The sequence below is a fragment of the Diuraphis noxia genome, unplaced genomic scaffold, assembly GCF_037042655.1.
Source record: "Diuraphis noxia isolate RWA-SAM2 unplaced genomic scaffold, SU_Dnox_SAM2 contig0001, whole genome shotgun sequence".
Taxonomy (NCBI): domain Eukaryota; kingdom Metazoa; phylum Arthropoda; class Insecta; order Hemiptera; family Aphididae; genus Diuraphis; species Diuraphis noxia.
Window position 1 is genome coordinate 94,693,823 of NW_028301711.1, and position 24,422 is coordinate 94,718,244.

Sequence of the window (24,422 nt, forward strand, 5' to 3'; positions counted from 1 at the left end):
CTTTAAGATCATGTCTATGGTGCAAAATATTATTCTACTGTCTACTAATTATACTTATGTTTCATTAAAAAGTATGCAGGTCCACAGTGATGTTTTAATTTAGTTAATCGTACAAACAGTGTTTTAACATTCTCCATTTTTTACATTTCCAAATCAAATTTAAGAGTGAGAAAAGAGTCTACATATGATCAAGTGGAATAATCGATAAAAATTCAACTTCATACCAATTTTAAATATATTTTCATATGTTTTATGACATGTATGCCAGATTGTTTAAAATTAGTAACTAGGTATTGGTTTGTTTTATGATTCAATTAAATTTATTGAACCAGTTATGTTATTCACTATTGATTCATTAAACTCCTTATGGTTGCTTACGAACCCAACAATTTATTTTGGTAAAAAGTAATACTCTTAAATTTTATATCAAGATTATTTAAATACCTATTGGTACCGATTATATCTCTTAATCTTGTATATCAGTAACTTGTACTTGTATTTATTTAAAAAAAAATTAAAAATATATATTAAACTAGAAATCACACATAGTATAGATTTTTATTATAGTGATAAACGTACAACTATATAACTATACATGACCGTGTGGATATAAAATATACATACTATGTCATGCCTCGTGCATATAAATAAAGAACATATTTAGTATATTGTGATCACTGCTGCGCACATGTTATATTCGTGTAATATACTTACTTAAATTCTCTTTAGGGCTACGATAGATTCTAATTGATCCTGAAAAACACATTTTATAAATAAATAACGTACCTATGTAAAATATTTGTTTCAAACTGTGAGATGATTATGTATTAATTATTTTCACATAATTTTTTATTAAATTCTTGATATCTCAAGACTGGCCAAACCATATGAGGCAGTGTCAATATACATGCTATAAAGTATTAATATTAATTCACTATATAGATTATATAAAAGTATCTTTTATTTTCATAGGTATAAACGAAAAATATTCAATTTCTGTCTAAACGAAACTACCATGTGACCACAGCTTTGAAAATATTTTCATTGTGCACTCCTACATTGTGGTATGAATGTAGTTTTTAAATTCAAGTATTACATCTATTCTAATTTTAGGCTCTACATTTATCAGTCATCAGTTGACCAGGACATTTTTGTTTTTGGTACAATGGTACCATCATCGTCGATAAATATACAGAATTTCAATAACGAATTGGGGGTTTATTATAAAAATATGTTATAATTTAGTACCCACTAATCTACTTTCATCCAATAAAAAAAATTGGTTTCCAAATTAAATTTTATGATAATATTGATTTTCAGGCCCCCATTTCCACTCGATATTTTTTGTTCCCGACACGTTTCCATTTTAGCAGGTCCCGTGGCCCGTCGCTGGTACAAGATACTTACAAAATGTCAAATTTTTAACTATTAAAATTTAGATACTATGATGATCTATCAATCAGTCAGGACACGTTCCATTATCAATTAGATACCATCCTGGAAAATATAACATAGATTTCGAAAAAGGGAAAGTAATTAACCTAGGTATGTCTTGCAACTTGTAGCCCTACTCACATAATTACCTAGTGGCAAATAATACATTTTAAATTACAGTTAAAATAAGTATAATATTATTATCATCATAAATTCATAACTTACTTTGACCAATTGGTTGGCTTTTTTCAAATCTTCCAACTCTAATGTTAGACGTTTAACCAAAGCATTGCGCTCTTCAGTTGCGGTTTGATCAATCTTCTCTGTCATCATGGTGATTTCCATCAACTCGTTCTCTAATTGTTTGTTATCAGACCTTAAATATTTCACACTCTCTGATAATTCGGACCTTCTGTGTTCCCGCTATAGTGGAAGGATTACAATGAAAATTTGAATCTTATATTAAGTGTATCCATAAAGTATTATATACAATATCATAGTTAATACAAATTAATAATTATAATATACCTAAGCATAAATTGCTCATTGATTAGGTTATGTTAGAGCATATACGTATAGATAATATGTGTCGTTAACTTCGTGGAGAGCTAGAACAGTGTACGACGCATATCTCTCTCGAAAGTCCTGTGCGAAATCTGCATGAAACGAGTTGGCCCTGCTAGACACAACCACCTCCGTGGTGGAATGAAAAACTGGACCGAGAGTTAAGCATCCTCGGTCACTGGAAGGTCAAATTACGAAACATTAGAAACGCGCTAAGAAGGCGATCCATCCGTGGTACATTTAGGAAACTTAAGGTCCAGTACAAAAGAAATTGTTTCGTGGCCAGACGTACAGCCTGACCCAAGTTCGTCACGCATACGGGTAAAAGTGAACCGTGGGGACCAGTCTATAAATGGTTAAAACCCGGTGGATCTAGACCTTTGAAAAACCTTCTAGCATCAGTCTATAGAGAGGATGGGTCGTATACGGACTCCCTAAGTGAAACCGGATAGGTCCTCATGGTCGAACTGGTCCCGGAAGACACCGTAGAAAACGAAGACCCAAGGCAAATAGTAGTCCGCGCGGAGACAGGTGTGATGGTAGGCGCCTTCAGCCGACAGAGCTAGCGGTTTCCGGCACTGAAATAAATCTGTGCAACGTTGAAGAGGTAAAGGAAGCCATCTGGTGAATGTTTCCCAATGAGAGAATGACGGATATACAGGTGGCAATTTAAGGCAGGCTTGGCTTATCCTGGCAACACATATCACCAGCGTGATTAACAACTGCCTGAGGACCGCAAGGTTTTTCCTAGTGGCTGGAAGGATGCGCGGGTAGTAGTCATCAGAAAATCATCGATGAAAGATCACACAGAGGCTAAGTCTTATCGCCCTATAAGCCTCCTCCCGGTGATATCGAAAGCCTTTGAACATGTAATAGTAGAAAGAATCCGTAAAACCGCGGAACCGAACATGTCGAAACGACAGTTTGGATTTACAAAGAACCTCTCAACGATCGACGCGGTCCAGCATGTCTTACAATGGACAAATGATAGGCCAGAAAAATATGTCCATGCGATTTTCCTCGATATATCAGGCGCTTCTGACTGCTTGTGGTGGGCCCAGCTGATCTTAGATATGCAGGCAGTAAACTGCCGGGATAGGCTAATTGAACTCACAAAAAGCTACCTTGACGGTCAAAGCGCGGAATTAACGATCGGAGACCAAAGAATAACGAGGACTCTTACTAAAGGATGTCCCCAAGGTAGCGAGTATAGACCTGATCTTTGGAAGCTAGAGGTGAACTCGCTGCTCACGGAGGAAGGAGGAACTGCCCGCTGGTACCGAGATAGTCTCGTACGCAGACGATCTTACCCTGTTGATATCTGGTAAAAATCATGCTGAACTGACCCTACGGGCAAATGCTCATTTCATCCGACCACTGGCCGTAATCGTTAGCCGCGTGGAAGAGTGGAGCCAAACCAGCTTTGCGCCGGGTGCCCTGCGACCGCGCGTGGCACCCCATCCATCGGTGGTCGTCGCGTCCAACCGTCGCACGCCCGGGGATTTGTGGTGGTAACGCCTTAGTAGATGGAGATAGGTCGCGAGCGGGTCACTCCCGATCACACCCGGAGAGTCACTTGAATCCCAAAGATCGGCTTTAAATGAGTTTCCAGGGAGACGCTATCCGTCTGGCGCCAGGGCCCCCGGGTACAACTCTCCGGAGTGATGAGGGCTCGTTCCGAAGGGTGCCATGTGCCTTTCTATGAGATGATGGTAATACGGCGCAAGCCAGCAGGATACGGCAACACGTCCTTTCTCCGTCACACAGTTGGTTGTAGTTGTACGACGCATATACAAACAGTTGTGGAAACAATAATCACAGAAACATGGACTCCCCATACATGGACTGATAAGAGCCATAAGGTGGTTCAAGAAATCAAAAACGATAAAAATACTAAGACAGAGTCGGCCTTAAGGGTGGACAAGTTCCGGGGTAATTTTTTATAATGTATAATTTCATTAATGCGAGCCCAAAATGTCATACAAAAGAGCAAGGACCGTGGAAGTTAAGGCTGGCACTGCGTTAAAATCAATGAAAAATGTTAACACCTTGGTAAATAAAGAATATCATTTTCACAACGAAATGCAGGAACTTATAAGACGTTTGAAATCTTCTTGAAAAAGTAAAAACAAAGAGAGTAATGATGAATATTGAAAAATTATAAACTTACTTTGATACTTACCTAGTCGAATGTTAGAGATGTTAAAAGTATAGAAATATTAGTAACAATAATGAAAGAGAAGAATAAAGTGGAATCATACATAGCTTTTGCAAATATAACAAAGAAATTAAGTGACATGTTGGTATCAGTCCAAGGTATAGAGATAAAGGTTATAGAAAACGAAAAAATTTGGAAAATATTCATCGATTAGGTACAAACAAAGAAGCAAATTCAGTCAGATAATGCCTTATGCACAAAAGTTATATGGTAGAATAAAAGTAGGAACAAGACTGTTTCAGAGGAAATAGAATGTCATAACCAAAAAAAAAAAAAGATAGAACTGTGCTGAGTTAACCAATACGCGAGAAATCAGATCTATTACCTGTCATATTGGTTCAATTGGAAGATAGTTGCTACTCCAACGTGCTGAGAAAAATCAGGAATGTTAACGAGGTATGTGATGTGTCTAATGTCTAATAACTAACAGCTTTGAGAGCTAATGAAAGAAATTTGTTGACCGCACAAATAGAAATTTCCGGAAAACAAAACGTTGCTTATAAAAGTTGTAGATTTATTGATTATGGCAGACTCAGATACAAAATTATTTGGGTGCGCCAATTAAATTTAGGTGATGACATAAATGGACATGACCTCATGGAGGCAACTTCAAGGACCTAATTGTGGACTTACAATTTGTAAGCAATTTGTATCAAATCAGAAGATTATTATTATAGGTATACATTTTACATCGTAACAAAAATTACTACTATAGCATATTATGAAAATGATGATATTGATGATAATTATTGTCATATTATATTTACATAAGTGTCGGATCCTACTACCCGTTTTATCGGCTGCCAATTTAAAAATCGTTGGAAATAACTCGTCAATATTTTTGTTATCGCTGCAGCTCGGATAATGGCTTACGACAGCAACGTGTTTCCAAATCACACACCGATTATAGATTATAAAAATTTAAAATTATCCAAATATAATATCTCCGACTTCAGTATGTCCAAAGCTACGAAATAACACAGCTCGGCTGCGTTCATTATTTTTATATATATAACAATTCGACGTTTTTTCTGCTTCGATTTAAATTAATATTATTTTTATTATTTTTTTACTAATTGAAATGTCGCATCAAATAATAAAATCTAACAAAAATGCGGAAAAAGTTTGTTTTAATGGCCACATGTATACGAAACATTACAGTACGTTAATATCTGATGTTTGGAGGTGCTTTAAGGCATCAAGTCTCAAATTTCCAGGCAAATTAAAAATATCAAAAGAAAATCCTACTGAAATACCAATAATCGATAAAGCACATACTCATCCTCCAGACACGCATGAAGTTGAAGTCAATAAATGCTTAGCGCGAATGAAACATAAGGCAGCAACTGCGTCAACAAATCCAATTGAGATTTACTGTGAAGAACTTGGAAGCTAGGATAAAGAAACTCGAGATAGGATGCCACCAGAAACAATTACCAAAAGAACTCTTAGAAATCAACGGTCAAAAAATAATTTAAAAGAACCCAGACATTTAGATGATTGTATAATCGAAGGTAAGTTGAAAATATTATATTATTATTTACGGAATCAGATAATTAATTAATTAAATCGTTATAATAGTCGAATAAAATTTAATTGATTGCTACTTATACCGTTTTTTTAATATTTCTAAATATTAATAATATGTATATTATATTATGTAACTTTGATAAAACATTTTTATTAATTATTTTTAATTTAAATTATATATGAAAATATGCAAGAAAAGTTATTTTTACTGTGTACAAGATACAATAATAATAATGATGATAATAATTATACCGAACAATTCTTAAATGCTGTAGCTTATCACATACGTTTTAAATAAATACATTTGATTTAATTTTTTTAACAAACTATTTTATACATAATATATTTGTAATAATTATTTTTCGATTTTAATAGTAACATGTAATACCTACACTTATAACTTATTATAATATTATAATATACATAAAATATTTAATTAATGAATTATTTGATTTGATTTTTTTTTAACAAACTATTTGTAATAATTTATACCTATAATAATAATAATTGGTTTTCGCTTTTTTTTCAATTTGCTTTTTAGATTCTGAACGGAGTGATGAATGTATTGATTTTACAATGTGTGTGTTTTTTTTTGTGTGTTTACACCATAACTAGTCGAAATAATGCTTCAATTTCAAACTTTGGGGGTGGTTTCTGATGTAAAAGTAAATATACATGGTGCATTATAGAAGTCAAAAGTTAACATTTTCCAACAGTTTTCAAAAACAAAAAAAAAAATGACAGAAAAACGGGATTTTTTACGCAAATCCAGTTTTCGACTAAATCGATGTATTAATATGGTTGTAATTCAAAAACTATAATCACTGTAAATACTTGAAATTTTCACCAAATGTTTATGCTAGTGTTATCTATATACCGATAAATTTTCAAAATTTTTCGATTTTTTGAGTTATTTATAGACCACTGAAATTTTCGATTTTTATGAGAATTTTTTTTGAAGTGTCGGTAAAAAAATTTTGGATGACCAAAAAAACTTGAAAATTTAATACAAGGTTCCTCATGAAATGTTCTCATTGTAGCTAAAAAAAATTAAAAATCGTTAGTCACAATTTTTTTCATAAGCGTTTATAGTTTAAATTTTCACGAAATTGTCGAAAACGCAAACATTTGCAAATAATTTTGAAGTTGAAAAATCATAAAATTTCTTGTTTTACGACACTAAGTTTTTCATAAGTTTTCCTTCAAGTAGCTATAGAGAAAACTCGAAGTATTATTACAGGAAAAATTTTAAGTGCGTTTGAATTTTAAATTTTTACGAAATAGCCTAACGATAACGATTCATCCGGAATCGAGTATAAATATTTGTTATTATTCAAAAAGTATAAGTCGTAGATACTTGAAAATTTTACCAGGTATTGAGATTGGTATTTTCTTTACATGATTTATATTTTTACTTTTTTTGAGATATTTATAGACCACTGGAATTTTCAATTTATCTGAAAATTTTTTTTTGAATTGTCGATAAAATTTTTTGACCCAATCAAAATACTTGAAAATTTAATACAAAGTTTCTCATAAGTTATTCTTATAGTGATTAAAAAATTATTATTAGCAGTTGAAGTTCAATTATTGACATAATACGTAAAAATTACGGCAATGTTCAAATTATCTTAGATAGAAATTCATAAAAGTTTTTCTTTTTAGATCTAAGATTCGAAAACTAAATACAAGGCTTCTAAAATATTTTTACAATAGCAGTTGAAAATAAAAGAAATAGATAGGTAGTCAAAATTTTTTTTTACTATCGTTCAAATTTGAATTTTGACAACATATCTAAAAATTCACGAAAATTCGCAAATTATTTTGTGCTAGAAAATTCATAAAAAATTTTAATTTTGACAACATACGTAAAAATCACGAAAATTCGTAAATTATTTTATCCTAGATATTCATAAAGAATTTTTCTTTTATATCTAAGATTTGAAAATTTAATACAAGTCTCCTAAAATATTTTTACAATAGCAGTTGAAAAATAAAAGAAATGCATAGTCACATTTTTTTTTTCAAGCATTTAAATTTTATACAATGATATATCATTGGATTCAAATTTAATTTCATACATTACAGTAGGTAACCCACTTGTAACCTACTGTACAGCAGAGTGACATCCACGACTTACCCACTTCTTTCCATATGCTTTTTTTCCTTTGCATTTTATCACTTGCTTTTTTTCCTAAACTCGGTTTCTGGACCGGGAAGGGTGGGAATGGCGGGAATCATTAATTCAAACCTACCAGTCATGGAAACCAGTTTGGTAAACTCGGTGGGTTTCGAATAAGTCACTATGTACGGGTTCCAATTTCACTCGTATTATTGGTCATCTAACACAGATTTTAACATATTCGAAGTTTATCTTAATATGTTTTAGACTAGTGTTAAATGAGTAGGTGAGATATTGATAGTTACAGGGGACTTAACAGGAAGGTGCCAGGAGTAGAGCGATCCTGGAGAGAAAAAGAAAGGGAAATTCTAGGAGCTGGACGCCATCTAAAAGCCTTACAGCATGTAAAACTGATGATCGAACAACCTTTGAGAAATGATGAAGAGATGGATGTGCAAATTGTATAGTTATTTAGCTGCCAGTCATTGTATTATTCATGTTAATAATGTTTGATAACTAAGTTTAGGGATATATTGTTTAAATTATACCGTTACACTGATATTATTTTACTATTATTATTTGTGTTATCATATTATTTACTTGATTATCCACTATTCAATTTCGTAATGAAATAGGTTAAGTACCATAATAACTATCAAAAATGAATTTTTTAAGTGCGAATAACTATACAAGTTAGTGTCCCAATCTCATATAGAAATTACATTTGTACGAGAAGCGATTAGTCATAACATACCTGACTGAAAAGTATTGAATGAATACACAGTTAGCATATATAATTACATAATCATTGATAAAGCGTCGAGTCAACTTCTATTATGCAGCCAGAACCCAGGAGGTAGATGGCCCTGTAAGAAATACAACTTGAGTTAACTTTACGAGTTACTTTGGTCATCTCGTCCATCCATAATAGATTAGGCTGCTAAAGCAGGAGCAGATATAGTGAACGAATTTTGAAGGAAGATTGTGACAGCTGCATACTCAAAGATAACTATAAATGGGATAAAACACATTTTTTCAAGTTTACGGAAGACATAAAACTTATGTTGCAGCCCAAAGAAAATAAAAAAGGGATCTTCATCAGGTAGACTAGACTTGAGAAATCCAATAACGAAATGAATACAAGGAAGCAAGGAAAGAAATCAAGTAAAATGACAGTTGGAACAAATTATTTTTACAAGTAGACACAGAATGTTGGGTTCTACCATATAAAATATTCACCTAAAGATGAGTGGGAACAAGGATATTCCTTCAAGAGAAAAAGAAAAGGAAAGTTGTTGACCTAGTTGCACGAAGGCAATTATCTCAAAATAACTGAATACGAAATAAAGCTATACAGCAAGAGAATTTCCAAAATGTAAGGCCCAGGTAGTGTTTAACGTTTGTTCAATGTTTTAATATTTATTTTACCTGCGTGCTTATAACACTTGCCTGTAATGACTTTCGAATCCTATGAGCTAGTGCACTCTCATACACTTCTTTATAGCCATCGATAGTCATCTGGAGTTCATCGCGAATCCGGATCAACATGTAACCTCGTTCTGTACAGTTTAAAGTCACCTGTCTTATGACTTCATCTATAGAAATACACGAGTTGAATGAACACTACGTTATATGCACTATGAAATAGATAAACATAAAAATAATTTTTTATACATAACCAGAAAATAAAAATAAAATAGTTGTGAGGTGCTCGTATTTTATTATTAACTTAACCGTCCTAATCTAACATCTAACATATTATGTCGTCGAAAATGTATTTTTTTTTTCAAAATTCTATTTTAAAATAATATATTTTATAATTATGTGTAAATATCGAGTCTATAAGTAAATAGCATGAAAATTAATATCCTTGTTACAGGTTATCTAATCGTAAAAGCCATACTAATATTAAAAACTATACGGTAATATGAATGTTTGATAAGCATCTTAAATTACACGAATCCGATAAATCTCTTATACCAGCTTCTTAAAAGTCATGGTCATGGTTCGCTTAAGTTGGACGATATAAAATATTTTCACTAGTTGTGAACCCAGTAATCTAAATTTAAATGAAAACAACAATTTTCTATGACAATAGTTGCAAGGACAAATTACTTTGCCCATGAGTACCATGATCCTTAGTCCAGCACAATCGGATGAGAAAAATACTTATAAGAAAACCAGGAGTACAGTATACTCAAATGTACCATAGCCGTTGAGATGTGAGCACCTTCTCGTTATTTACAGAGGTACAACTTGTATATTTTTATAATTTTTGCTTAAAATTTTAATTTAAATAATATATAATTTACTCAGTATTGAAATTTCCTATAACCATTTATTTAAAGACAATCATAATCTGGATTTTGGTCAGTCCGCATACAATAGTCTTTTGAATTAAGTATACATAAATGTAAAGAAAAAGAGATTAGATAGACAGCCGACCATATAATCGACCTATCTATAAGTATAGCATATGATAGCAATGTTCAATATACCTTATAACATCGACTTTAGGTAGGAGTATAAATGTAAGTACATTATATAAATTTATGGACTAAGCTTGATTGAAGTATGCTGCTTATAGAGCACTAAGTCTCACAATAAAAAATATTAAAATGGGGTATTCTTTCCGTGAATTTATGGCAAATGAAATTAATAATTTATTTTTTATTGCATAATTATTTTCATCTTTTCGGGCATACTAATAATATGGTTCACCTAGGCACTTACATTTCTATATGTACAATCATCATTTCCTATGAAAAGGTCCTTTATAGGATCACTAATTAGAGCATGGCATTCAGCACACACTTTTAGGATAACATTACCACAATAAAGTACTATTATAGAGTCCTGAATAGCCCCACACAACAAATAACTTGGGCTATACACAGGGGAGATCATACAGTATCAAATGACACCCTCCTTTTATCTATAGACCCAAAACTACGAGATACAACTTACAAGTCATCCCGTTCCAAATAGAGACACAACAACACGCAGAAGCGACGCGTAGCTAACCAGATGGTACGCGACACGATTTATATACCGGAAGTTTTCACTCTATCATCACAGTTTCCATCAAACATACACCGTTCAACAACTACAAAGGAACCGAAAACCAGAAGACTTTGCCGATATATCAAGCTACTAACACCTGAGTAACTAAAACCGACGACGAGGTAACATCAGCGGAAAATCGATGATCTTTTCAAATAACCACCAGCAAACAGCGAACTATCATACGACTCCGAGAGCTCCGCGGTACGACTCTAAAGTTAGGTAAGAGTGCAAACAGCACTACCAAACCGCTTGAGGTACCAGGAGCCTAAGAGGAAGGTCCGAAGGTTCAACGCAGCGCACGGACACTACAACCCGTACGCACGCGGTGGCACTGACGCACCAACGACGACTCTAAAGACCCTGCGTATCAGATATAAAAACTTACCAACAAAAAACTTTATTTAGCAGTAACCTAAAAATCAAAAGAATTTTATCTGTCATTTTGGCCAAATTAACGCCAAATATCTAGGAGTCAAACACGATCGTTCATTCATCAAGAACTAATAGTAACTTAAACCATAAGAACCAGAGCCTGTTTTGTTTTTATCCAGTACCTACTTCAATTCCAAAGTTCAATTAATGGTGCTACTCAAAAGAGTGATCATATAACTATGTTTGTGGAATGTATCACTTCTATCATACCTATTATCTATTTATTATATAGGTAATTATACTACTTATATAAACTTACTAAAACATTGATTGTATATTTTCTGTTTAATCGGACAAATACCCACTCCTTTAACGTTATATTCTTTTAAGTATGTATCGAATTTCTCAACAAGATTTTTCACGTCCCTATTAGTAGCTGGTTGGATTGATATTTGTTGTGAAAATGTTTTACCATCCACTTCCCATTCCTTTGGAGGTAATATACTATTCAAAACTGTTGTACAATTAAATTGTTTAGACTCGTCCACAAAGTCTCCAGAGTCCATCGAGTGAAAATTTTTTTCCATAGAATATTTGTCCTGTAAAAATAAAATCTTCTAATTTATTTATAACATTTCAACTATCTTTAATATATTTATATAATTAAATATAAAGCCGGACGCATGCTAATGCAGTTAAAAAAATTATCATAACCTTCTCCAATTCATGCTTATTAATTATTACAATAACCTGGTCACCTGTTTCACTATCAGCTCTGGTGTACACCTGGCCTATGGTCAATTTTCGAATTTAAAAGAAAAATCTCAAATTCTATTCCAAAATAATTCATTCGAATTCTGAATGATTATTATGTAATTTGTAATTTAATCAACGATCATTAATACATTTTATAAAAATATTGCGATAGAAGTTTAAATAGGTTCTTATAGTGAAAAAATCTGTCTCAAAACGCTTGGCAGACGTGAAACATCGAAATTGGAGGTTATTAGTTAAAAACTAAAATATAAATATATATTTTTTTTCAACTTAATTTATAATTATAGAAAACCAATAAATAAATATACTTTAAAATAAATAAAAGCAGGGTTTCAATAATAAGATAAATATAAATTTCTTATTGTCCATATTATTGTATTATTAAAATGAATAATATACTCAGTAAATAAATAGATAGGTAGGTTAAAAGACAAATACATATTTTTTGTTTGAGTTATTTTAATATAATTAATTGGTTTAATTACTTAAAAAAAATTATAAAATTTTACAAATAATGACACCCCCACCCTCCATCAACAATCTTAAGTTTTTTTTATTGATAAATTTAACCATGACAATTATCATAAACAAAATCTGAAAATGAAAATGAAAATGAAAATCATTCATTTAAAATAGAAAAATAAGGAGTATAAACAGAAAATAGTAAAAAATAGTTTAATATAATATGATTTATAATATACATATTATAGCCGATAAGCAATGAAATGCTTCCCGTCGGTTCACCTTTTAATTCAAAACGGATAGACCTATTTGAATAATTTTTCTTCTATGATGTGTATTAGAATAAATGAGATCTTACGAAAAAAAAATTTACTAACATTGGTTGCATACCTATCATAATAACATAGCATTGTATGATAATATGTAGTAAATTAGTAGATATTAATATATTATTAGTTTTATACATATAAATAGTTGCAGCAAGTCACAAATAAAACAACTGATCAAAATATATACTTATATCGCACATATTATTATTCATTTCAACTTATAATTTTCATATTATATAGGTAGTCACTATATTTTTAACTCACGTGGAGTTAATAGATTAAAAAAACTAATTGAACGTTTTAAATCAAAAGTTATATCAATAGCTTAGGACTTGAGAATTTGAGACTTAGGTGGTACCTATTTATACATTATTTTTTCAATCTTTATCCCTAGGTAGTTATAACTCAATCAACCATCTATAGTCATTCCTTCCTCATTTTTGAATTATAAGAAATAATCGAAGATTGATTAATGTGAATTGTGTTGAAGTTAGACACAATTCCTTGCTACATTTTATTTTGTTAGGTTATGTTTTTCTATGTTCTTATATGATGTACATTGTACCTACTGTTCTTAATGTAATTTTGTTCGTTACATTTTTATTACGACTTACGGTTGTCTTATTATGTTTTTTTATTAATTAAACTATTGAAGTGGTTTAAAGGCGATATGTTTTCCTTATTTATTTATTTTATAATTCAATAGGTTATGGGCCCAGTCATCCTATTCTGGTTATTCGTTATATAAAATAAAATAAAAAAGAAACCACGTGGGTTCGTACGTGTTCGGTTGTTGTTAAAGTTGTTGCAAAGTTTCATATTTGAAATGGAAGAGGACAAATACAAAGTGCCGTTGTTCAATGGGAAGAATTTTTCGAATTGGAAATTTCGAATGGAAATATTACTTGAAGAACAGGAACTTTTGGATTTCGTCACGGAAGAACCAACAACAGATAAAGGTAAAAAGAGACAACTGAAATGTAAGTCTTTAATTATTCAGAGAATTGCTGATAGTCATTTGGAATACGTGAAAGACAAAAAGTCGGCAAAAGAAATTTGGGACACTTTAAAAGAAACTTTTGAAAAGAAAGGTGTTGCTGGTCGTCTTCATTTAATAAGAAAATTGTTGACTATGAAATATGATGAAAGAGATTCATTAGAATCACATTTTCTACTTTTTGAAAATCGTTTACGTGAGCTTCAAGGATCCGGACAGCAAATGGATAAATCATTTGTAATAAGCATGTTGTTGTTGACATTACCTCATTCATATGATAGCATAGTTATTGCATTGGAAACTATGAGTGATGATAAACAAACTTTAAATTTTGTTAAGAGTAAACTATTGGATATAGAACTTCAGCGCATAGATAATAACAAAAAGGTTAAGGAAATATCTGGAGCAGCTTTTTCTGGAAATGCAAATAAATATCCAAGTAAGAAACCAGTTTTTCAATTCAAATGCTACAACTGTGGGCGAATAGGTCATAAACGTTCTGATTGTCGTGTGAAAATACAAAAGCCTAAGACACAACAGAAAACGAGTAAGGCAAATCATACTCAGGAAATTAGTGTTGAAACAGAAGAAGTCGCCTTCCATACTCAAGTTGCAGCCAATAAGAATGGGAACTTTTCAACTTCAAATACAATATGTTGGTACTTGGACTCTGGAGCATCGGACCACATGGTGAATAGTAAGAAATATTTTACAGAGATTCAAGAATTGGAACAACCTATAAAGATTGCTGTGGCCAAACAAAAGGAAATGCTCTACGCCAGATACTCAGGTACAATTCATGTATTCTCTAATATTGAAAATAAATTTAGAAAAATTACTTTTAGAAATGTACTTTTTGTACCAGATTTGTTGCATAATTTATTCTCTGTAAGAAAGATTGAAGAGAAGGGAATGAAAGTAATTTTTTATAATGCTAAAGTTTTAATACAACAGAATGATAATTTAGTTGCCATGGGAGAAAGAAATGACAAAATGTATCAGATTAAATTTAATATGTATGAAACGTATGACTCAGCTAATGCTAATTTAGTTATCGAGGAAAATGCAAATTTATGGCATCAAAGGCTTGGTCATTTATGTAAATCAAATTTGTCTAGATTAATCAAAGAGAAAATGGTTGATGGAATTCACATTTCTACAAAAATTATAGATGAACTTGATGTTGTGTGTGAATCATGTGTAGGAGGTAAACAAACAAGACGTCCATTCAAGGAAAGGTTGCTTCAACGGTCAAGTCGCCCTTTGGAGCTTATACATACAGATGTTTGTGGTCCAATATCTCCTGCGACATGGGATAACAAACGGTACATTTTAACATTGATTGATGACTATACTCATTTCACAATTGTTTATCTTTTATCAAAAAGAAGTGAAGTATTAGAATGTGTTATGCAGTATGAGGCTTATGTAACATCAAAACATAACTATAAAACATCTCATATAAGATGTGATAATGGAGGAGAATATATTTCTAACGATTTTAAAGAATTTTGCGTTACTAAGGGTATACAGATTCAATACACCACTGTCTATACACCACAATTAAATGGAGTAGCTGAACGCATGAATAGAACCTTGTTAGAAAAAGCTCGCTGTGTAATACTACATTCAGGTGTTAAAAAGGAATTATGGGGAGAAGCAATTTTATCATCTACCTATGTAACAAACAGAAGTCCTTGTCGTTCATTACAATCTAACAAAACTCCAGCTGAGTTGTGGACAAATAAAAGGGTAAATCTATCTAAATTAAAAGTTTTTGGTTGTGAAGCGTTTGTTCACATTCCTGAAGAAAATAGAACAAAGTTAGATTCTAAAACAAAGAAATGTATTATGGTTGGTTACAACATAAATGGTTATAGACTTTGGAATGAAGATGAAAATAAAATTGTTGTATCAAGAGATGTAATATTTAATGAACAAATTTTTCAAAAGCAAAGTATTGAAGATACACATATTATTGATGAAATTAAATGTTCAGATCAAGATGATGTAACCCAGGATATAGAGAAAACAACTGTGAATGAAGAAAAACCACCCAAAACTTCAAGAATAATAAAAACACCAATATGGCATGAAGATTATGATTTTAGTGTTTTGGCACTGAATGCAGATACCTTTATTGATGATCTACCGCATGACTATAATTCAATTATAGGTCGACATGATGAAAAACTATGGTTAAAGGCAATTGATGAAGAACTTCAGTCATTAAATAAAAATGATACATGGGAATTAGTGCCACTACCTACCGGACGAAAACTTATAGATAGTAAATGGGTTTTCAAAATTAAAAGGGACAATGAGGGAAACATCCTTAAATATAAGACTAGGTTGGTAGCAAGAGGTTTTCTTCAAAAACATGGAGTTGACTTTAATGACACATATGCTCCTGTTGCAAAGCTTACAACTGTCCGAGCTATACTAGCATTAATAAATGAAAAATCATTATGCGCTCATCAAATGGATGTTAAGACAGCATTTTTGAATGGGTACCTACATGAAGAAATCTACATGGCATTACCAGAAGGACTCAAAGACAATAAGGACACAAAATATGTATGTAAATTAAATAAATCTCTATATGGACTGAAACAGGCAAGTAAGTGCTGGAATGAATGATTTCATACATATATTACTAAACTAGGTTTCCAAAGATCAGATAATGATTTTTGTTTATATATTAATACTCAAAGTGATGAAGGTTTGAGTTATCTTATTCTATATGTTGATGATATATTAATTGTTAGTAAACACTTATATGAAGTTAATAATATTAAAGATAACCTTAAGAAGGAGTTTGATATGACTGATGGTGGTGAATTGAATTTTTTCCTTGGCATTCACATTAAAAAAAATCATGACACATTAGAAATTAATCAAATACAATATTTAAAAAATGTTTTAAAAAAATTCAACATGGAAGACAGTCACCCAATATCAACACCTATAGAACAAAAATTAAATCTAGCTTATGATAAAAATGATGAAATCTGTGACAAACCATATAAACAATTAATTGGTTGTTTAATGTATGCAATGCTTGGTACAAGACCAGACCTGTGTCATGCTGTTAGTTATTTTAGCAGATATCAATGTCATCCAACTGAACAACATTGGGTACATCTGAAACGTGTTCTACGTTATATTAAAGGTAGTCTTAATCACAAACTTTGTTACAAGAAAAGCATAAATATGCCTCAAGTTTTGTCTGTATATGTTGATGCTGACTGGGGTAATGATATCAATGATCGCCGATCTACTACAGGATATCTGATTAAACTTTATGGTTGTACAATTTCATGGTGTTCTAGAAAACAACAAACGGTTGCAATATCGTCAACAGAGTCAGAGTACATGGCTGTGAGTGATGTGATATGTGAAGGTACTATGGATAAGGAGTCTTATATCATTTTTAAACTTAAATGTTAGTGAACCTACATTAATTTATGAAGATAATCAAAGTTACATTAAATTAGCATCAAACCCTGAATACCATAAACGCACTAAACATATTGATATAAAACATCACTACATTCGAGAAAAAGTTCAAGAAGGAACAGTGCAGTTAAAATATATTCATACAACAGATCAAGAAGCTGATATGCTGACGAAATCCCTACCTACAAATAAATTCAAGGATAATTTGTTAAAAATTGGATTACATGTTTAATTATTTCTATTGTTTGTATAATGTATATTGTTAATTTTTTGTTTAATGCAGGGATTGAAGGGGAGTGTTGAAGTTAGACACAATTCCTTGCTACATTTTATTTTGTTATGTTATGTTTTTCTATGTTCTTATATGATGTACATTGTACCTACTGTTCTTAATGTAATTTTGTTCGTTACATTTTTATTACGACTTACGGTTGTCTTATTATGTTTTTTTATTAATTAAACTATTGAAGTGGTTTAAAGGCGATATGTTTTCCTTATTTACTTATTTTATAATTCAATAAATTGATTAATTTATCGTCGAATATCCAATACCTTTAATAACATTTTTAATTTAAATGTCATGAAAAATTAATGTGACTTTCCAATAAACTTATTTTTTGTTCGAGTTAGAAAAACTAACTATTACATTTTCAAATGTTAAGTATAAAAATAATAATTGAAGATCATCAATGTAAAATCAATACAATCTTTCGCAACATTCAAAATCTAAAATAGAAATCACGATTTTCAGAGCAGTAGGTAATACATTTTATAATGCTAGTGTAGTCGTTATGTAGTAACATTGATTAAATTATTCACTGATCTAGAACTCATTGAAAATAGGCAGAAAATTATCTGCAAATGCATCTGATGAATACGCCAAGAATTAAAAATACTTATGTTAAATATTACATGAATGAAAGCATAGTCCATGGTCAGGTGACAACTGATGTATTGTTCAATACCTATATTGTATATATTTTATTATGTACCATCAAACTTTAATATATCTTCAACGCGTTATATAATTAAACCACAGTGATAAAATATAGGATTTATAAAAATATTGGAAATACTTGTTTAGTCTGTGTTGGCAATGTTCTCATAGGTTTAGTGGAAATCAATTTTGGACTATCGAACTGCACCAAATTTACTTCGGATAAAAGCACTCTTTCAACAGTACTCATTTTCGTACCAATTTTTACCAAGAGTTTAATAATCTATACTGCATAGTGAATAAGATAAAATTAATTTATTGGTACACATAGTAGGATATTTATCCATCTAATATTATAGTAATTAGATAGGTATTTTTAGTTTTATATAATATAAACAATATAATATATTTAATTTTACTTGTAGGTACACGATTTGAGTATCATAGAATTTTCGTTAGTAATATTATGTAAACAAAAATAGGGTTTTCTTTTATAAATTATGTTAATATTTTTTAGAATAATTCAACAATGTCATAAATTGGCATAAACAAAATATAATATAATTATTAAAATAATAATTGTATAAATGGCATGGAAACAATAGAATCCATAATTAAATTTTTTTATCAGTTTATCACGTAATATGATATCACACCATTTATTATGGTTGGTCTGGATCTAAAATATCAATTCAAGTGCGTACTTATCCATGCCAGAAAATATTATTATAGTAACTAACAATTAACAAATAATCATTGTGTTACACAGTTTTGTTGCTGACAATTTTCCATCACCCAACATTATCATTATTATTTTTTCTATTTCCTTCATGTACTAGTTAAAAAAGTTAAACTAGACAGTAAAGTATCATTAGTTATTGCTTGTAGGAAGTTATGTCAAGACTCATTGCCTAACCATAATCGAACCCTGCTTCTGTGTTTTTATTGTTATTTATACTATTGTATTAATTGCATTGACTGTATTGTAGTAATGTACCATTATTTTATTTTATTAAATTGTTTTGTTAATAATCTGAATTTCAGATTTTATCTGAAAACTTATGTTACATCATATGTGAAGAATTAATAAGTTGTTCTTTCTTCTCAATGATATTAGATTCTACTCAAGACATAACAAATATCAACCAAGTCAGTATCATTATACGGTATGTGATTGTTGACTATGAAACACATATAATTAATATTAAAGAATGATTTTTAGGATTTTATGCTTTAGAACAGTATGGCGCATTGGACTATGCACAGTAATACAAGATGTTTTACACAAAAATTATAAGTTGTAGTGGACAAGGATATGACGGTCGACGGAGCACCGGTTATGAGTGGTCAATACTTTGGAGTCTAAAAGAGAATAAATGATATTGTTCCAACTGCATCATTTATGCACTGCTGTGCTCATAACTTGAACTCACTGATATCTGATGCCTCTAAAATTTCACCAAGCATATTAAGATTTTTTGAAACTGTGCAGAATGTGCTTAATTTCTTTAGCTCAAGTGGTCCACTCATTACCATTAGGAGATATCACAGCATCAAAAAATAGGAGACAAGTATTAAAAAAAGTGTGCTCTACCCGATAGGAATCTAGACATACTGAAGTTTTTGCAGTAATATTACTTTCAACTAGTAAAAAATATGAATAAGATATGAGTAGAGTACTTAAAAATAAGATAGAATCGAGTGAATTTGTATTAATTTTATATATTTGGAAAAACATTTTAAGATATCCACCTGACCACCTAAATTATTACTTTAAGATATCTACCAGCTTTCCTAATAAAATCGACTTATGATTTCTTTCAAATTTATAAAGATGATGTTACTTCAGATCTCACGCGTCAAATTATATCCTGAAAACAAACATTTCATCTCAAAATCTTGTAGTTTATCTAACGTTATCGTGATACGTATAGCTACTGTCATCAATGTGTCAGCCTGTACTGTATTCAGTCTTCCGTCAACTAGTGTTTGGACAGTAGGTATGTGTGTGCGATAGTGTGTGCCACATACTGTATCAATATTCAATACCTAAGTGTTTTAAATTGTAATTGTGAATTTTAATTTGATATAAAATATACTAAAACCAATGCGCCATTAAATCACGAATTTTTTTTATTAAGTATCGACTAACCCCATCTTGGTTCACTTCCTACAACTTCAGAAGTGGGATTAGGTCATTAGGATTCGAATTCGAACAAATGATCAACGGAAAATGCTACAATCCACAAAACCTCAGATCTCAAAAAAAAAAAAAAATGGAGAATAATGCGCAAAATGAGTATCATTATTCCGAATCTAAAGAGTCAGCAGTTTCGAAGCTATTTTGGAAACGTGGATTTCACACCGATACAAATAACGTCATAAGAAGTAATGTAAGTTATTTTTTGATCGGAAAATATTGGTTACAAAAATGATAATGGTCGTCAGCAATCGTTAAAAGCAGCTGATGCTCAGGCAACAGTGCTGCCCACTATCGTACCCGAAAACACAAAATTTAAGAAATCTTCAGATGACACTGCATCGCCAACACCGATAATCACTAATTAAAATATTGATATCAATAGTACGTTGTGTACACTTCTTCAACAAAATCAACTTCTGATTAAACGCTTGTTTGAACGTGACAACACTTCATTGCGTGATAAATCTCCTTTTCTTACCAATTTTAACGGATTCTATGTTTTTCCGAACTTCCACACACCATTAAAATGTTTTCAGTCATTGAATCTAGGGCTCAAGCCAGAGACTAGCTTCAGTCAGTGCAGTCAGTGGCTCGACTTCATCAATGGCCCGAAGCATTCAAATTATAAATCGTTTGAACAAGGTTAGTTGCGACTGCAAGCAACTAGCCGTCAGAACGAAACTTTAGTACATGGCCTGATTTTGAAAGGCAATTTATGTCCACATTTGCAAATTCACCCACTTCACTTGTAGAATATATGAAATTATTATTGTCACGTATTCAAAACAAACATGAATCTTCAGCCGAATACTTTCACGACAAAGCACGTATGTGCCGTGAGTTAAAACTATCGTTTCCTGAAACGAAGCAGCAAATCATTGAAGGCCTCCATTGTCGAGACCAATGCTTCTATTTGCTTGCCCGTGATCATTTAGATAAAAATTCTTTGCTGGCTGACATTCTATCTTTCAGTACAATGAATAGTGCCAGATATACTCATTTTAAGACTGATCCTCAGCCTCCATCGAATCCTTCTGTTCGCCAATCATCTCAAAAGTCTCAAGTAACCAAAACTTCTTTTTCAACAAATTCGACCAGTAAGCCATCACCTTCAGCTAATCTAGTCAATTCTTCTACACCAGCCATAAGATGCTTCAATTTTTCATCACATGGTCTCTATGCTGCGTCGTGTTCCAAACCAAACCGTGAGCCTGGTTCCTGTTTCAAGTGCGGATCAACCTCACATCAAGTTTGAGGACGCTCTTCAGCAGGTACCAACAACAAGGAAGCTCTAGTACTTCAGTCACCATCAAAAAATGTAAATTCTACCTTTACTATTAAGTTAGCTGTTGAGTTTCCCAGTGATAAGATAATTTATGTATTAGCGATCATTAATACTGGTGGTCCTCTTAGTTTGTTAAGAAAAAGTATCTTAAAGTTCCTTCATGGTCACCACCACAAGTTCCTCTATTAGCATCATCAGTTTTAGTAGATATAAATGGTTCATAACTAGTTGTCATAAATTAAATGTTTGTAGATATTCTACCACCGGATGATGAACATTCGATTAATGTAAATATAAATAATGTACCAGATAGTACCATTCAATGTGACTTATTTCTTGGTAGAAACTTTTTATCACAGTCCAGAGTAGTCTTAACTATAAATAGTGGTTCTTTTGAAATTGATTTCAAGCGTTCAGATGTTGTACCTTTTGATGAGAATTTTAGTATATAAATTATTCAAAACTGTAAGAATAGTGAGTTAAATCTGAATATTAAGTCAGTCATATTAAGAGTGAAATTAAAAATATTGTGACTGGTTCCTATTTGAATAATAGTTCTCTTCCATCTGAACTTATAATATATGACCCACCTGAACTTAAGATCGAATTTAAGGATAGTAGTTTATTTTATTTTAACCCAAGAAGATTGTCTTTCTTTGAACTACTAATATTAGATGATTTTTTAACTAGAAAAAACTTAGTCATTTCGAGTATAGTAGTCCTATTGTATTGGTGGAAAAGAAAATTGATAAACTTCGTTTGTGCATAGATTACCGAGAACTTAATAAACATATGATTAAAGATCGCTACCGATTACCATTGATCGATGATCAGTTATATTCATTAAGAGGGGAAAAATATAATACTTGCATTGATTTGAAAGATGGATTTCTCCATGTTAAAGTAACAGGTCAGAGTCAAAAATATACTTCTTTTACTGCTCCTTTAGGTCAGTTTTCATAGGTAGCATAGTCCTTGCATATTTCAGTGATTTGTTAATAATGTCTTCCAGGATCTTTTCAAACAAAAAATATCATAGTGTATTTTTATGACATTGTCAATAAACTAATAAATGTAGCAGGCAAGTGTGATCTAAATATCAATGACAAAAAAATTGAGTATGTAGGAGAGATAGTATAAGGAGTGGTTATATAAATCGAACACCATAAGTTTAAGAGAGTGTCACATTTTAAATACCTAGGATCCATAATAACACAAGATAGTGACCTTAAGATGGAGGTGGACACTAAGATTCAAATGGGAAATAGGTGTTATTTTGGCTTAGGAAGTATGTTTGGCTCAAAAATCTTATCGACAAAATTAAAAAATACAATTTTTCATGACCCTGATAGATAAGTACAGTACTTTTATATGGTTTTGAGACGTGGAATCTAAGAAAGGTAGAGGAAACAAGACTTGCGGTGTTTGAACAGAAAATTGTAAGAAGAATCTATGGACCATGTATCGATTCTGACACTGGGGATTGGAGGAAACGCTCACGATGATGAACTGAAGAACTTGTTTCAAAAACCAGATATTATAGCAGAAATTACAAGAAGAAGATTAATGCTGGCTGGGCATGCTTGGAGAAAAGAGGGTTCTTTTATTAAGGTGGTTATTAAAGAAAATCCAATTGGGAAAAGACAATTAGGTATACCGCGTTTACAATGGGAGAATCATATCAAAAAGGATTTATATAAACACAGTGGATAGAAGTTGCAGAGAATAGGGAAAGATGGGGCGGCAAATTTGTTTGCAGGGATGGTCTTGAAGGCCGTAACCCACAAGAAGAAGAAGAATAAGCAAATACTTAAATGTTTTAAATTAATCATTCGAAAAACTCATATTATTTGTAATTAATGCATTTTTAAATTTAAAATATTCAATCTAATATGCCAATACAAAGAGTTGCGTCGTCGTTGGCACACGTAAATCGTCAAAACCCCCTTACATATCTCATTTATTTGTAACCGATTTGTATCCATTTGAATTCTCCTTCTTCTTACGCAAAACCAAATCCCTAGTCCAGGAGCAGTAAAAACGTCGTTCTGGCATTTCTGATACTTGGAAATCAGAATATTATATTTTATCTTTTCGAATAGATGTGGATACATTAACATTAGTTTATTCGATTTTTATATCTTATTATGTTGAATCATTTCTTACAGGGTACATTGGGCTTTTTAACCAAATAATACGATTTTGAATATGGGCTAGGTTCACAAGCTTTTGTTATTTTTATTATGTTATTACTTCATTATTTGAAGCAATGAACTTAAAAATCAAAGTCCAATACACCCAATTAAATCTATCATTTTTCTAATGAAAAAAAAACATAATTCTTCATTATACAATATTTTAGTAAAATAATATGAAATCTTAAAATTATTCACTTAAAATTTATTTTTCAGTATGCTGGGGATATTTATTCTATACAAAATTGGTACCAAAAAAGAAAATTTTAAAAAGTCCGCTTTCCTTAAAGCAGGATATTTATAGGTTCTATGGGGACAGCGGGACACTTATCTCGAAAGCAGGACTGTCCCACCCAAAGCCCGCTTACGTATTGTCTAGTTACTAGACGCTCGTTAGAGATTCGAACAATCAAGGTAATTACAGTGGAACCTTGATAACTCAAACCTCTATAAGTCGAATTTTCTTTGACCC

The 24,422-nt window shown here is 31.5% G+C and overlaps 1 protein-coding gene across 1 annotated transcript; it reads right to left on the minus strand.

Moving 5' to 3' along the window:
• Positions 1-714: 714 nt before the first annotated feature.
• LOC107166998 (33 kDa inner dynein arm light chain, axonemal-like) lies at positions 715-18,517 on the minus strand. Its single transcript, XM_089215664.1, has 5 exons — positions 18,407-18,517; positions 11,626-11,905; positions 9,318-9,463; positions 1,660-1,857; positions 715-753 (listed from the first exon to the last, which is right to left on the minus strand). Exons 1-5 carry the CDS (start codon positions 18,515-18,517, stop codon positions 715-717), a joined length of 774 nt encoding a protein of 257 aa, XP_089071790.1.
• Positions 18,518-24,422: the final 5,905 nt, after the last annotated feature.

Coding starts and splice junctions, on each gene's coding strand:
- LOC107166998 (XM_089215664.1), bottom strand. CDS start 18,517: ATGAGTACTGTTGAAAGAGTGCTTTTATCCGAAGTAAATTTGGTGCAG. Junction 9,464..11,625: donor AATATACAATCAATGTTTTA/GTAAGTTTATAT, acceptor GTATTTCTATAG/ATGAAGTCATAAGACAGGTG. Junction 754..1,659: donor AAGCCAACCAATTGGTCAAA/GTAAGTTATGAA, acceptor TGTGTTTTTCAG/GATCAATTAGAATCTATCGT.